General features: G+C 46.5%; 1 protein-coding gene and 1 non-coding gene across 6 annotated transcripts in view; both read left to right on the forward strand.

Moving 5' to 3' along the window:
• Positions 1–15,874, forward strand: part of LOC137304351 (transportin-2) — a 41,158-nt gene that overhangs the window by 9,263 nt on the left and 16,021 nt on the right. For all 5 annotated transcript variants that reach the window (XM_067972906.1, XM_067972909.1, XM_067972910.1 and 2 more), the window contains exons 5-12: positions 3,610–3,850; positions 3,947–4,028; positions 5,200–5,322; positions 8,841–8,959; positions 10,081–10,141; positions 10,512–10,674; positions 14,074–14,226; positions 14,759–14,984. In XM_067972906.1, coding sequence (XP_067829007.1) covers positions 3,610–3,850; positions 3,947–4,028; positions 5,200–5,322; positions 8,841–8,959; positions 10,081–10,141; positions 10,512–10,674; positions 14,074–14,226; positions 14,759–14,984 — 1,168 coding nt within the window. The remainder of the gene's footprint in view (positions 1–3,609; positions 3,851–3,946; positions 4,029–5,199; positions 5,323–8,840; positions 8,960–10,080; positions 10,142–10,511; positions 10,675–14,073; positions 14,227–14,758; positions 14,985–15,874) is intronic.
• On the forward strand, positions 3,252–3,316 carry LOC137304563 (small nucleolar RNA SNORD41). The gene has a single exon (XR_010958591.1). It is a non-coding gene; the product is annotated as a small nucleolar RNA SNORD41 (small nucleolar RNA).

Below are 15,874 nucleotides of genomic sequence, written 5' to 3' on the forward strand. Positions count from 1 at the left end.
TATTGCTTCTTAACTCTAACCAAATAGATCTGTCCTTGATCTCTCCAGTACATCCTCTCTCTCTCCAGCACTGCAATATTCTCCTTAATCAATACTGCCACCCTCCGCCCTTCTTTCCTTCCCTATCTTTTCTGAACACCTTGTATCCAGAAATATTTAGTACCCAATCCTGCCCTTTTTTGAGTCAGAACTCCGTTAACGCCACGACATCATATTCCCATGTGGCCATTTGCGCCTGCAGCTCTCCACCCTTGTTTACCATGCTTTGTGTGTTTACACACATTAGGAACGCAAATGGCATGTTGGCCTTTATTGCAAGGGGGTTGGAGTACAAGAGTAAGGAAGTCTTACTATTGTACAGGGCATTGGTGAGACCTCACCTGGAGTAATGTGTACAGTGTTGGCCTCCTTATCTAAGGAAGGATATACTTGCCTTAGAGACAGTGCAACAAAGGTTCACTAGATTAATTCCTGGGATGAGAGGATTGTCCTTTGAGGAGAGGCTGAGTAGAATGGGCCTATAATCCCTGGAGTTTAGAAGAATGAGAGGTGATCTCATTGAAACATATAAGATTCTGAGGGGGCTTGACAGGGTAGAGGCTGAGAGATTGTTTACCCTGGCTGGAGCGTCTAGAATTAGAGGGCATAGTTGCAGGATAAGGGGTCGGCCATTTAAGACTGAGATGAGGAGGGATTTCTTCATGCAGAGGGTTGTGAATCTTTGGAATTCTGTATCCCAGAGGGCTGTAGATGCTGCGTCATTGAATTTAGTCAAGGCTGAGATAAATAGATTTTTGGACTCTAGGGGAATCAAGGGATATGGAGATCGGGCAGGAAAATGGGGTTGAGGTCGAAGATCAACCATGATCTGATCCAGCGGCGGTACAGGCTCGAGGGGCCGTATGGCCTACTCCTGCACCTATTTCTTATGTTCTTAACAGTGGCTTTCGAGTCAAAAGTAGAAAGCTCTGGCAGCTGTGGTAACATCCAGTGCCAGGCTTTAAACTTCCTTCAGGCCAAAGTTTTACAGAATCATAGAAAGGTTACAGCACGGAAGGAGGCCATTCGGCCAATCGAGTCTGTGCCAGCACTATGCAAGAGCAATCCAGCTAGTCCCACTCCCCTACCCTATCCCTGTAGCCCTGCACATTTTTTCGTTTCAAGTACTTATCCAGTTCCCTTTTGAAGGCCATGATTGAATCTGCCTCCACCACCCCCTCGGGCAGTGCATTCCAGATCCTAACCACTCACTGTGTTTAAAAAAAAAAGTTTTTCCTCATGTCACCTTTGGTTCTTTTGCCAATCACCTTAAATCTATGCCCCTGGTCCTTGACCCTTCTGCCAATGGGAACAGTTTCAATCTATCTACTCTGTCTAGACCCTTCATGATTTTGAATACCTCTATCAAATCTGCTCGCAACCGTCTCTGTTCCAAGGAGAACAATCCCCAGCTTCTCCAGTCTATCCACGCAACTGAAGTCCCTCATCCCTGGAAACATTCTAGTAAATCTCTTTTGCACCCTCTCTAAGGCCTTCACATCTTTCCTGAAGTGCGGTGCCCAAAACTGGACACAATACTCCAGTTGTGGCCGAACCAGTGTTTTATAATCATCATGACTTCCATACTTTTGTACTCTATGCTTCTATTTATAAAGCCCAGAATCACGTATGCTTTTTCAACCACTTTCTCAACCTGCCCTGCCACCTTCAACGATTTGTGCACATATACCCCCAGATCTCTCTGTTCCTGTACCCCTTAGAGTTGTGCCCTCTAGTTTATATTGCCTCTCCTCATTCTTCCTATCGAAACGTATCACTTCGCATTTTTGTGCGTTAAATTTTATCTGCCCATGCCACCAGCCTGTCTATATCCTCTTGAAGTCTATCACTATCCTCCTCACTGTTCACTACCCTTCCAAGTTTTGTGTCACCTGCAAATTTTGAAATTGTGCCCTGTACACCAAGTCCAAGTCATTAATATGTATCAAGGAAAGTAGTCCCCTGGGGAACACCACTGCATACCTCCCTCGAATCCGAGAAACAACCGTTCACCACTACTGTTTCCTGTCACTTAGCCAACTCATGTTGCTACTGCCCCCTTTATTCCATGGGCTGCAATCTTGATGATAAGCCTACTGTGCGGCACTTTATCTACACACAAGTGCAAAGTAATTCATGCCCTTAAATAATTGTATTGCTAATTTGTTTTCACTTAATCCTATTAGAGCTATATAAATCTATAATAAAAGTATTATTTTGTATATTGTTAGAGGCTGCAATGCAGAGGACTACAACTTTCACTTAGTCTGCTCAGAAGAAATCTTCATTACATATCTTTGAGAGAGGTCTTATTAAAGGTGGTGCTCACCCCCATAGAGTCCGTCAAACGCTATCCCGGCTATTGCGTATTGAGCACGCTCACTATAAGTGGAGGGGACTGTACAAAGAGTTAGTTTCTCCTTGTATGGAGAAGTTATTAACAAGTGAACTTCTACTCACTGATAACTCGGTTAAGAAGCTGAATTCCTAACTGATGAACAAACAATGTTTATAGTTCATTTAGTACGATGAGTTCCTAACTAACAAGTGAACATATATCTTTCTGCAGTTGAGGAAACGATCAGTTCCTTATTCCTGTAATCTTATCACACAGCACTTTCTTCCTGTGGTTTCAGTACCTTTGTTCCAAGCTAAATGAGACAGTTAGTTTGCAGACACATACTGGGATCTACATCACAAGGCACATCCTCAGTTAAGTGGTCAGCTCCTCAAGCAACCCAGTTAAAGTGGGCCATGCTGTAGGGGCCAGTTCCAGTTCAGAAGTTCAATAGCTGATTCCATGGTTCTATCTTGGGCAGGCTTTTGTAACAGTACAACATTATACTTGTCCAGTTACTAAAATCCCATCTGCTTACAATCTCTAAACTTGGGGACTGCAGTTCCCTACAGTGAGGTCATGACATGAGACCCCCTCCTCAGTCTCAGCTGGTGGGTACAGGAGAAGAGAGTGCTAGTTTTAATTTGTGTGCATGGTGCTTTAACCCTAGCATGTCTATATTGCGGTATTTCAAAAGGGTTTCGTTTGATTTGGTTACGCCGTAAGACTTGAGTGATTTGTTGTATGGAACTCTGCCCATTACAAGGAGCCCGAGTACATTATTCAGGGCATTCTGCCAGGGCCCTTCAGAAATGGCTATGCCCATGCTGTGATATGGTGTTGGGGAAGGAGTATGCTATGGTTGGCAATCTCTCTGGAAGTGATGGACAAATAGTAATGTGATGCTGATGATCTGCGTATTCATACTGTCTGATCCAGAGTCCAACACACTGGCTGTCTGTGTGAGTGTGTGTTATCCCTGTATTATGTTGCACTCGTCCCCATACATTAGCTATCTCTGGTTGCACCACCCCCTTCTCTCTCCCATTGAAACGCACCCGTCTTTTTCTCTCTCTCTCTCCCTCCCCCACCACCCCCGATACACCTGGCCCTGTCATTGAGACACCAGTTGTAGTTTGAAGTCCCCCTGCCTGCGCGCTCCGCCCGGTCCCCGCCATGTTGATCTGTTGTATTGCAGGTGCTTGTCTGACCCTGTAGTCTGGTTTGTGCAGGTATTTTGATCACTACCATTGCTTCAAAGGGAGAGCTGCAGGCTTGGCCAGAGCTCCTGCCTCAACTCTGTAACCTGCTCAACTCCGAGGATTACAACACCTGTGAGGGAGCATTTGGAGCTTTGCAGAAGATTTGTGAGGATTCATCTGAGATGCTGGACAGTGATGCTCTGAATAGACCCCTCAACATCATGATTCCCAAGTTCCTGCAGTTTTTCAAACACTGTAGTCCTAAGATCAGGTGAACAATTGTTAAATCCTATTGCTCAACTGTGTAAAACGGGAATATGTCCTGGAAAGGCAGAGGTAATAACTCGCGTGTGTACGTGTCTCTCAGGTCCCACGCAATCGCTTGTGTGAATCAGTTCATCATCGGCAGGGCCCAGGCACTGATGGAAAACGTCGATACCTTCATCGAGGTGGGTGTTTCTCAAAAGTATTTTGGAGTGATGGGTTTGTGGCCACTGTTCTCAAGACTCCCCTGATGACTTAGTTTGTAAAAACAGTGTCCTAGGTCAGCCATCTGTACCAAAGGCCCAGGTTACATTCCTGGCCTGTGCAGCAGTGGGAGCCCCTGAACTGGAGAGGAAAATCAGCCAGGGACCCTACTCCTGGTCACTATCAAGAGACTCCTGCTGGAAAGTGTGCATGAGCAGAGTCGCCTCTGGCTGTGCCCAGCAACACTCACTGGCTTGGGCATGAAGAATGGGACCTTGGGTGAGGTGCTGGAAAATTGGCCCCTTTGCCCAGCAAAAGTGCTGCGATTTAAAAAAAACCCTTTGCTGTTGAGATTTATTTGCTGCTCTCCACCCATCTGAAACTCCCTCTAAGGAATAGCTGAGCAGTCCTGTTGCCCTTGGGTGGAGGGTACGAGCTGCCTCAGGGCACCCTGCTTTATTAAGTGGTTTTATTGAATGGATTCTCCTTTGATCCCCACACTTTGTGCTTCTCCAGTCAGACCAAAATTAGGTAACCTCTTGTTGTCGGCAGACTGGGTGAATTGTGCAATGTTCAGGATGTAGCTAGAGTTTACTGACCTCCAGAGTCTTGGTTTGAGACATTCCTGTAATTAAAGGGGAGGTACATTTTATTGATTGTGTTGCAATTAAATTCTTTCAATTGGGTATTAAAAGAATTACAATTCTTTTAATTACAACTGTTTAGAAAGCTTTCAGCCCTCATTGTGACAGAAAGGAGCTGTAATATTACCAGTTACTGTCATTACTGAAACCACTTCCTTGGCCTGCCCGTTGCTCTCCTATTTTTATTTAACTTTTTAAGTTTCATTTTATTTCTCCCAGGCTCCGTCTTCCATTTGGAGATGGTGCCCACACTGGGAAACCTGTCTGTGTGCCTGGAAACTGGCCTGATTTTGTGCACAAGTGTAGAGGTCAATGATGTGTTGAAAATGTGACTTGGCTGACCTGTGACATGACCCGTGGGGGTGACTTCATTGGATAAGGGTGTAAGAGGCGGCATTAAAATAAAAGCACTCCTCAATGGGACTGGTCAGTAGAAGTGAAGCTTGTCTGTCATACAGTCTTGGAGTTGGTCTGTGCTCAAATTGAAAGCCCTGGTTGTTTCCTGCAGCACTTATTTGCACTGGCGACAGATGAGGATTCAGAGGTGAGGAAGAATGTGTGTCGGGCACTAGTGATGCTGCTGGAGGTTCGGATAGATCGGCTTATTCCACACATGCACAGTATAATCCAGGTACGTGTCTGCATCGTGTGTGTGGTGAGATGTAGTTATGTATCCACTGTCCAGGTATGAACAGGTACATGTCTGTGTACACACAATATAAGCCAGGTATGTCTATTACACCTCTGATTTTAGACAACTACTGACCAAGCTGGCCAAGTCCTGAAGGACATAGCTGCTAGACTGGGCCTGCGGCAGGTGGAGAGCGAACCAACGCGAGGGAAAAACTTACTTGACCTCGTCCTCACCAATCTACCTGTCGCAAATACATCTGTCCATGACAGTATTGGTAGGAGTAACCACCGCACAGTCCTCATGGAGACGAAGTCCCGTCTTCGCACTGAGGACACCATCCAACGTGTTGTGTGGCACTATCACTGTGCTAAATGGGATAGATTCAGAACAGATCTGGCAGCTCAAAACTGAGCATCCATGAGGCGCTGTGGGCCATCAGCAGCAACAGAATTGTATTCCAGCACAATCTGCAACCTCATGGCCCGGCATATTCCTCACTCTACCATTACGAACAAGCCAGGGGATCAACCCTGGTTTAATGAGGAGTGTAGAAGAGCATGCCAGGAGCAGCACCAGGCATACCTAAAAATGAGGTGCCATCCTGGTAAAGCTACAACTCAGGACTACATGCATGCTAAACAGCGGAAGCAACATACTACAGATGGAGCTAAGCGATTCCACAGCCAACGGATCAGATCAAAGCTCTGCAGTTCTGCCACATCCAGTCGTGAATGGTGGTGGACAATTAAACAACTAACGGGAGGAGGAGGATCTGTAAACATCCCCATCCTCAATGATGGCGGAGTCCAGCACGTGAGTGCAAAAGACAAGGCTGAAGTGTTCGCAACCATCTTTAGCCAGAAGTGCCGAGTGGATGATCCATCTCGGCCTCCTCCCGATATCCCAACCATCACAGAAGCCAGTCTTCAGCCAATTTGATTTAGTCCACGTGATATCAAGAAACAGCTGAGTGCACTGGATACAGCAAAGGCTATGGGCCCCGACAACATCCCGGCTATAGTGCTGCAGTCTTGTGCTCTAGAACTAGCTGCGCCTCTAGCCAAGCTGTTCCAGTACAGCTACAACACTGGCATCTACCCGACAATGTGGAAAATTGCTCAGGTATATCCTGTCCACAAAAAGCAGGACAAATCCAATCCGGCCAATTACCGCCCCATCAGTCTACTCTCAATCATCAGCAAAGTGATGGAAGGTGTCGTCGACAGTGCTATCAAGCAGCACTTACTCACCAATAACCTGCTCACTGATGCTCAGTTTGGGTTCCGCCAGGACCACTCGGCCCCAGACCTCATTACAGCCATGGTCCAAACATGGACAAAGAGCTGAATTCCAGAGGTGAGGTGAGAGTGACTGCCCTTGACATCAAGGCAGCATTTGACCGAGTGTGGCACCAAGGAGCCCAGGTAAAATTGAAGTCAGTGAGAATCAGGGGGAAAGCTCTCCAGTGGCTGGAGTCATACCTAGCACAAAGGAAGATGGTAGTGATTGTTGGAGGCCAATCATCTCAGCCCCAGGACATTGCAGCAGGAGTTCCTCAGGGCAGTGTCCGAGGCCCAACCATCTTCAGCTGCTTCATCAATGACGTTCCCTCCATCATAATGTTAGAAATGGGGATGTTCGCTGATGACTGCACAGTGTTCGGTTCCATTCGCAACCCCTCAAATAATGAAGCAGTCCGTGCCCGCGTGCAGCAAGACCTGGACAACATCCAGATTTGGGCTCATAAGTGGCAAGTAACATTCGCGCCAGGCAATGACCATCTCCAACAAGAGAGAGTCTAACCACCTCCCCTTGACATTCAACGGCATTACCATCGCCGAATCCCCCACCATCAACATCCTGGGGGTCACCATTGACCAGAAACTCAACTGGACGAGCCACATAAATACTGTGTCGACAAGAGCAGGTCAGAGGCTGGGTATTCTGTGGCGAGTGACTCACCTCCTGACTCCCCAAAGCCTTTCCGCCATCTACAAGGCACAAGTCAGGAGTGTGATGGAATACCCTCCACTTGCCTGGATGAGTGCAGCTCCAACAACACTCGAGAAGCTCGACACCATCCAGGACAAAACAGCCTGCTTGATTGGCACCCCATTCACTCCCTTCACCACCGGCGCACCATGGCTGCAGTGTGTACCATCCACAGGATGCACTGCAGCAACTCACCAAGGCTTCTTCAACAGCACCTCCCAAACCCGCAACCTCTACCACCTAGAAGGACAAGGGCAGCAGGCACGTGGGAACAACACCTGCACGTTCCCCTCCAAGTCACACACCATCCCGACTTGGAAATATATCGCTGTTCCTTCATAGTCACTGGGTCAAAATCCTGGAACTCCCTACCTAACAGCACTGTGGGAGAACCTTCACCACACAGACTGCAGCGGTTCAAGGCAGCGGCTCACCACCACCTTCTCAAGGGCAATTAGGGATGGGCAATACATGCCGGCCTCGCCAGCGACGCCCACATCCCATGAACGAATAATAAAAAAAAAAGATTGTGGCTGGTCTTCAACGTTAACTCCACTTTCCCGCCCGATCCCCATATCCCTTGGAGTCCAAAAATTTATCGATCTCAACCTTGAACATATTCAATGACTCAGCATCCACAGCCCTCTGGGGTAGAGAATTCCAAAGATTCACAATCATCTGAGTCAAGAGATTCCTCCTCATCTCAGTCCTAAGTGGCCGACCCCTTATCCTGCAACTATGCCCTCTAGTTCTAATCTGTGAAGCCCCCTCAGAATCTAATGTTTCAATGAGATCACCTCTCATTCTTCTAAACCCCAGAGTGTATAGGCCCATTCTACTCAACCTCTCCTCATAGGACAACCGTCTCATCCCAGAAATTAATCTAGTGAACCTTCGTTGCATCGCCTCTTAAGGTAAGTATATCCTTCCTTAGATAAGGAGACTAAAACTACATAGTTCTCCAGGTGAGGTCTCACCAAAGCCCTGTACAATTGCAGCAAGACTTCCTTACTCTTACACTCCAACCCCCTTGCAATAAAGGCCAACATACCATTTACCATTCTAATTGTTTGCTGTACTTGCATGTTAACTTTGTGCTTTGTGTACAAAGACACCAAATCTCTCTGAACATCAACATTTACTAGTTTCTCACTATTTAAAAAATATTGTGTTTCTATTGCTAACATAACCTCACATTTCCCCATATTATACTCCATCTGCCTCCTTGCCCACTCACTTAACTTGTCTATATCCCTTTGCAGACTCTTGTCCTCCTCACAGCTTACTTTCCCACCTAGCTTTGTATTGTCAGCAAACTTGGATACATTACACTCGGTCCCGTTATCTAAGTCATTAATATAGATTGTAAATATCTGGGGCCCAAGCACTGATCCTTGCGGCACCCCACTAGTTACAAGCCACCGTGTCTACAGTGACAGGGTTGTTCTGTGTGTTAGTTCTGTCAGGAGCTCACAAAATGACTCCATGCTGTTCTTTCTCCCTCCCGTTCCCCCCATCTCCAGTACATGCTGCAGAGGACGCAGGATGCTGATGAAAATGTGGCATTGGAAGCATGCGAGTTCTGGCTGACGTTGGCGGAACAACCGATCTGCAAAGAGGTGCTATCGGGACACCTAATACAGTAAGCACCAGTAGATTCAGGGTGATGGGATTAGTGGGGGGACCCACCGTCCTAGGAATTAATGGACGAGAAAAGACGAAGGTCCATCGAGTTCGCCTTCTTCCATTTTGGTAGTCACTTGATAATGGATTGTTCACTAATCAGAGCAATCAATCTCTATCAAACAGACCCAGACATGAGGTGAGGAAAACCCCCAGTGGTGGAGAGCTTTGGGGACCATATGTCCAAAGTCACCTGTTCCTTCCAAGCCTGTTACACTTACATCTGTTTACATCTGAATGAATCAATACTAACTGCGCCCACCGTCTCCTCGGAGTCTGTCAATAGGATTGACCACTCGCTCACTGAAATAATGTTTCAGCAGATTAGTTTTGAATTTACCCCCTTTGAGTGCAGGCCGCGTCCTCTGGTTCTGTTCTGGACAAGGTGAAAAGGCTTTTGGGTTACAATGTCGTGGGAAGTGTGAGATGCGCTTTTCTTTTGAGTTGGCAAATTGCTGAATGAGAGGTACCTTGTTACTGTAATAAGAACATAAGAAATAGGAGCAGGAATAGGCCATAGGGCCCCTCGAGCCTGCTCCGCCATTCAATAAGATCGTGGCTGATCTTTGACCTCAACTCCACTTTCCTTCCCGAGCCCCATATCCCTTGATTCCCCTGGAGTCCAAAAATTTATCTATCTTAGCCTTGAATATATTCAATGATTCAGCATCCACAGCCCTCTGGGGTAGAGAATTCCAAAGATTCACAACCCTCTGAGTGAAGAAATTCCTCCTCATCTCAATCTTAAATGGCCGATCCCTTATCCTGAGAGTATGCCCCCTAGTTCTAGACTCTCCAGCCAGAGGAAACAGCCTCTCAGCATCTACCCTGTCAAGCCCCCTCAGAATCTTAGATGTTTCAATGAGATCCCCTCTCATTCTTCTAAACTCCAGAGAGCATAGGCCTGTTCTACTCAATCTCTCCTCGTAGGACAACCCTCTCATCCCAGGAATCAATCTAGTGAACCTTCGTTGCATCCCTTCTAAGGTAAGGGTATCTGATATCCCACCTTTATGTTTTGCTTTTGGTGGTGGGTCATCATTCTGTTAATAAACAAGATGTGATGTTTTTGTCTTTTAGATTGATTCCTATTTTAGTGAATGGGATGAAATACTCGGAGATTGACATAATCCTTTTGAAGGTGAGAACTGTTAACTGTTGTAATGCTTTCTGTAAATTGGGTCGGAGCTGGGGATTGGGCAGTGGGAAAGTTTTGGGAACTGGGGCCAAATGCAGCCAGGGGTTTTGTGTGGAATGAACTTGGGGCCAACTTGATGCAGTACCTGGTGAACCTTGACCCCTGGCACAGAATTGACCAATTTTGCTCAGAGGGCTCAAAGATGACTGGTGTGGGTAATGGAGAAATGTCACGCTGTTCTGTCGTTGGGCCAGTGTAACTCTGCATCTTAACATGTACTGCACTTGTGGAATGAACTCTTGCGTAGACTCTGTGGTATCTTCTGACTTTTATTTGCTGATCTGTCTCCTTGCTGCCTTCTGCACGTGCACAGGGTGACGTAGAAGAGGATGAAGCGGTCCCGGATAGTGAGCAGGACATAAAACCTCGCTTCCATAAGTCCCGCACCGTTACGCTGCAGCACGAAGAGGATGCTACCGAGGAAGATGAGGACTTTGATGACGACGATGATGACACGCTCTCTGACTGGAACCTGAGTATGTTTGTGTAGTGTCTGGTTTCCTGGGCAGGGTCTTATTTACTGACTCAGCCACTAGGGGAGGTGCCAAGAACTCAGTACTCTAGGGTGGGGGTGGGTGGCCGTATGTTTGGGTGGGGGGGATGTACGTACTCTGGGGTGTTTGTGGGGGGGGGGTGTTTGGTCGTGGTGAACGTACCCTGGGCTGTGTAAGAACATTAGAAGTAGGAGCGAGCCGGCCCCTCGAGCCTGTTCCGCCATTCAGTCAGATCATGGCTGATCGTCGACCTCAACTCCACTTCTCAGCCCTATCCCTCGATTCCCTTAGTGTTCAAAAATCTATCGACCTTAGCCTTGAATATACTCAACGACTCAGCATCCACAGCCCTCTGGGGTAGAGAATTCCAAAGATTCACAACCCTGTGAGTGAAGAAATCCCTCCTCATCTCAGTCCTAAATGGCCGACTCCTTATCCTGAGACTATGTCCCCTAGTTCTAGACTTGCAAGCCAGGGGAAACAACCTCTCAGCATCTACCCTGTCAAGCCCCCTCAGAATCTTACACGTTTCAATGAGATCACCTCTCATTCTTCTAAACTCCAGAGAGTGTGGGCCCATTCTACTCAATCTCATCACAGGACAATCCTCTCATCCCAGGAATCAATCTAGTGAACCTTCGTTGCACTGCCTCTAAGACAAGTATATCTTTCCTTAGATAAGGAGACCAAAACTGTACACAGTACTTCAGGTGTGGTCTCACCAAAGCCCAGTACAACTTATATTCCAACCCCCTTGCAATAAAGACCAACATGCCATTTGCCTTCCTAATTGCTTGCTGTTCCTGCATAATAACTGTTTCTTGTACAAGGATACCCAAATGTCTCTGAACACCAACATTTAATGGTTTCTTGCCATTTTAAAAAATATTCTGTTTTTCTATTTTTCCTACCAAAGTGAATAACCTCACATTTCCCCACATTATACTCCATCTGCCACCTTCTTGCCCACTCACTTAACCTGTCTATATCCCTTTACAGACTCTGTGTCCTCCTCCACAGCTTACTTTCCCACCTAGCTTTGTATTGTCAGCAAACTTGGATACATTACACTGGGTCCCTTCATCCACATCATTAATATAGATTGTAAATAGCTGAGGCCCAAGCACTGATCCTTGCGGCACCCCACTAGTTACAGCCTGACAACCTGAGAATGACCCTATTATCCCAACCTCATGAGTTCTTATCTTGTGTAACGAGCTTTTATGTGACACCTTATCGAATGCCATTTGAAAATCCAAATATACTACATCCACTGGTTCCCCTTTATCCTGCTAGTTACATCCTCAAAAAACTCTAATAAACATGATTTCCCTTTCATAAAACCATGTTGACTCTGCCTAATCATATTCTGATTTTCTAAGTGCCCCGTTACCACTTGTTTAATGGAGTCCAGCATTTTCCTGCTGACTGATGTCAGGCTAACTGGCCAATAGTTCTGTTTTCTCTCTCCCTTAGCGGGGTTACATTAACTACCTTCCAATCTGCTGGGACCTAGATTCTAGAATCTAGGGAATTTTGGAAGATCTCAACCAATGCATCCACTATCTCTGCAGCCACCTCTTTTAGAACCCTCGGATGTAGGCCATCAGGTCCAGGGGATTTATCGGCTTTTAGTCCCATTCATTTCTCTAGTACTTTTTCTCTACTGATATTAACTACTTTAAGTTCCTCACTCATTAGCCCCTTGGTTCCCCACTATTTCTGGTATGTTTTTTGTGTCTTCTGTGAAGACAGATACAAAATATTTGTCTAATGTCTCTGCCACTTCCTTATGCCCCATTATAATTTCTCCTGTCTCAGCCTCTAAAGGACCCATGTTTACTTTTGTTACTCTCTTCCTTTTTACATACTTGTAGAAGCTCTTACAATCTGTTTTTATATTCCTTGCTACTTTACTCATTCTAATTTCTCCCTTTTTATCAATTTTTTGGTCGTCCGTTGCTGGTTTCTAACTCTCCCAATTCTCAGGCTTACTACTCTTCTTGGCAACATTATAAGCCTCTCTTGATCTAATACTATTTTAATTTCTTTAGTTAGCCACGGATGAATCACTTTTCCTGTGAAGTTTTCATTTCTCAATGGAATGTATATTTGTTGAGAATTTTGAAATATTTCTTTAAATGTTTGCCAATGCTTATCTACGGTCATACTCTAATCTAATTTCCCAATCTACCGTAGCCAACTCGCTCCTCATTCCTGTTTAAGTTTATTTAAGACGACTCCAGTTTCAGACTTAAGTAAATCACTCTCAAACTCAATGTGAAATTCTGTCATATTATGATTACACTTCCCCAGAGGATCCCTTACTATGCGATTACTAATTAACCCTGTCTGATTACTCAGTACAAGATCTAAAATAGCCTGTTCCCTGGTTGGTTCCACGACTCTCGAATGCATTCCATGAACTCGTCCTCCAGACTCCCTTTGCCAATTTGATTTGCTCAGTCTACATGATGATTGAAGTCCCCCATGATTACTGCATTACCTTTGTTACAAGCTCCTATTATTTCTTGATTTACACTCTCCAACGGAATAGCTGCTGTTAGAAGGCCTACAAACTACTGTGTTCTGCCCCTTATTTCTTATCTCCACCCATTCTGATTCCACTTCCTGATCCTCTGAGCAACTTCTCACCACTGCCCTTATGTCATCCTTTATTATTAGGGCTACACCCCTTCCTTTTCCATTTTGCCTGCCTTTTCAAAATGTCAAGTACCCTGGAATATTTAGTTCCCAAACTTGGTCACCTTGCAACCATGTCTTTGTAATGGCTATTAGATGAAACCCATTTATCTCTATTTGTGCCACTAATTCGTCTACCTTGTTATGAATGCTTCGCGCATTCAGATGAAGAGGTTTTAATTTTAACTTTTTACCATTTTTCTCTGCTTTGACCTTATTTGCTGATGCACTATTACCGTTAAACACTCTGTCCCTTCCTGTCACGCTCTGCTTATCATTTCGCTGCACTGCTCTGTTGCCTTGTCTTTCCTCTTTAGATTTCTAAATTTCCCCTCTTTTTTTCCCCCCCCCTTTGTTTTTTTTAGTTTGAAGCCCTATCCAATGGGCTGTGTGTATTTATAGTGGGAGGGTGTATGTACTCTCGGCTGTGTGTGTGTTTGTGGGGGTTGTACGTACTCTGGGCTGTGTGTGTGTTTGTGGGAGGGGTGTATGTTCTCCGGGCTGTGTGTGTGTGTTTGTGGGAGGGGTGTACATTCTCTGGACTGTGTGAGAGGGGGTGTACGTACTCTGGGCTGTGTTTGTGGGGGGGGTGCATTGTCTGGGCTGAGAGTGTGTGCGCACACTCTGCGATGTACTGGGGTGAACACTGCTCTTCACACTGTTGTCTATTCTTGATAGGGAAATGCTCGGCTGCTGCCCTGGATGTCTTGGCCAACGTTTTCCGGGACGATCTTCTGCCTCACCTCCTGCCACTGCTGAAGGGGCTGCTGTTCCATCCAGATTGGGTTGTTAAAGAGTCTGGAATCCTGGTTCTGGGAGCAATCGCTGAAGGTATGGAGCAGGAGTTGAGGAATGTTGGAAATGTGCCCTGTACTGTTGGTGGGAGAGGCTCTGGAAGGGACATGTCTGAAGAAGTATAGGAGCCAGTTAAAGCCTCTAATGGCATGGTGTGCGTGTTTGTGCTTGCATTCTGGACAACTGCTTCCAACTTGCCCCTGTCCTGACTTTTAACTCGCACCTCATTGATGGGGTCTGCCTGCTGCTCTCTGGCCCAGACCTAACACCTTTTATAAATGGCCTATTCCAAGGGTCCAAATATGTGCAGATTTCAGCTCTGTAGGATCTGCCTCAGTGCAGGAGTCCGAGTGAATCAGGCATGTACCGAGTTGAGCTTTGAATCTGATCCGGTCCTAATCTGAATCCCAACAGTTTACAACGCACCCTTCTCATAATCATTTCAGCTCACTCTTGAAATGTTACTGGGTAGCATCTGCTAATAACTGCACACTGTTGTGTCGGTAGTGTTCCTACTCATCCTTTTCCCATTGGATTGTGCCTAATCTTCCTTTATTTCTGGCCGTAGGTTGTATGCAAGGGATGGTCCCGTACCTCCCTGAGCTGATCCCGCACCTCATACAGTGTCTGCCGGATAAAAAGGCACTGGTGCGCTCAATCGCCTGCTGGACCCTGAGCCGCTACGCGCACTGGGTGGTCAGCCAGCCGCCAGATCAGTACCTCAAACCACTGATGACTGAACTCCTGAAGCGAATCCTGGATGGAAACAAGCGAGTGCAAGAGGCAGCGTGCAGGTGAGATGGGCCTGCAGGGTCACTTCATACCCACAATGGAGCAGCTCTCTTTAGTCTTGTACAAACTGAATCTGTAGAGCTGTCTTGCTGCAGCTGATGGCTGCCCGAGAAGGTGGGGAGAGCCTAAATGCTGCTAGAACAAGTGACCCACACATCAGGCACGAGTGTGAAACAAAATTTTAGAGCACACCATCCCCTGGGCTAGGGAGGGGGAGACCAGCCTGTCCGGTGACTCCTGCTGGGAGTATGTGTGGGGATGTTGCGTGGTACCCTGCTGCCCAATAGCCCCGACTACTCTGAATAGAGACCAGTGAAGCCTGACCATTTGGAGGTACTGGTGGGCAGCCATGTGCCAGTGGGAGTCACGTGAGCCAGAAGGCTGTTCCACTCTTGTGGCTGAGACACGTCAATGACATTGTGACCTACACATCAAGTTCTATGTTATTCTGCCAGCTGCCATTTAGCTGAGTTTTGTTTTGGGCAGGGTGGGGTGGAGATTATTGTTAAGGTGTGCAGGTTGGCAGCCAGCCCAGCTTTGGGTGGGGCAGTGAGCTGAGGGTAAATCTTGCAATTTCAGCTCCTGTACTGATCGAGACTCTGGAAGTGATGGATAAGTGTCAATACATGAGAATGATGTGTGTATATATTCATACTGTCTGATCTGGAGACTGCAGTACTGGCTGTCTGTGCATATAGACCATCCTTAGGCATTCTGTACAAGCCAGGCTTATCGCTGTGGGTCGTTGTCAGCTGGTGTTGGAGCTGAAGGGAGGGGCTTGTTATAACTTGGGACTGAATCTCGTCTCACGTCTCGAGCACCTGTAAATTTCTCCTGTCTGGTGTGTAACTCTGGCCAACTTCAGTCTGTGTTCCTGACTCTGCAATTGTTC

The sequence above is a fragment of the Heptranchias perlo genome, chromosome 37 (genome assembly GCF_035084215.1).
Source record: "Heptranchias perlo isolate sHepPer1 chromosome 37, sHepPer1.hap1, whole genome shotgun sequence".
Lineage (NCBI taxonomy): Eukaryota > Metazoa > Chordata > Chondrichthyes > Hexanchiformes > Hexanchidae > Heptranchias > Heptranchias perlo.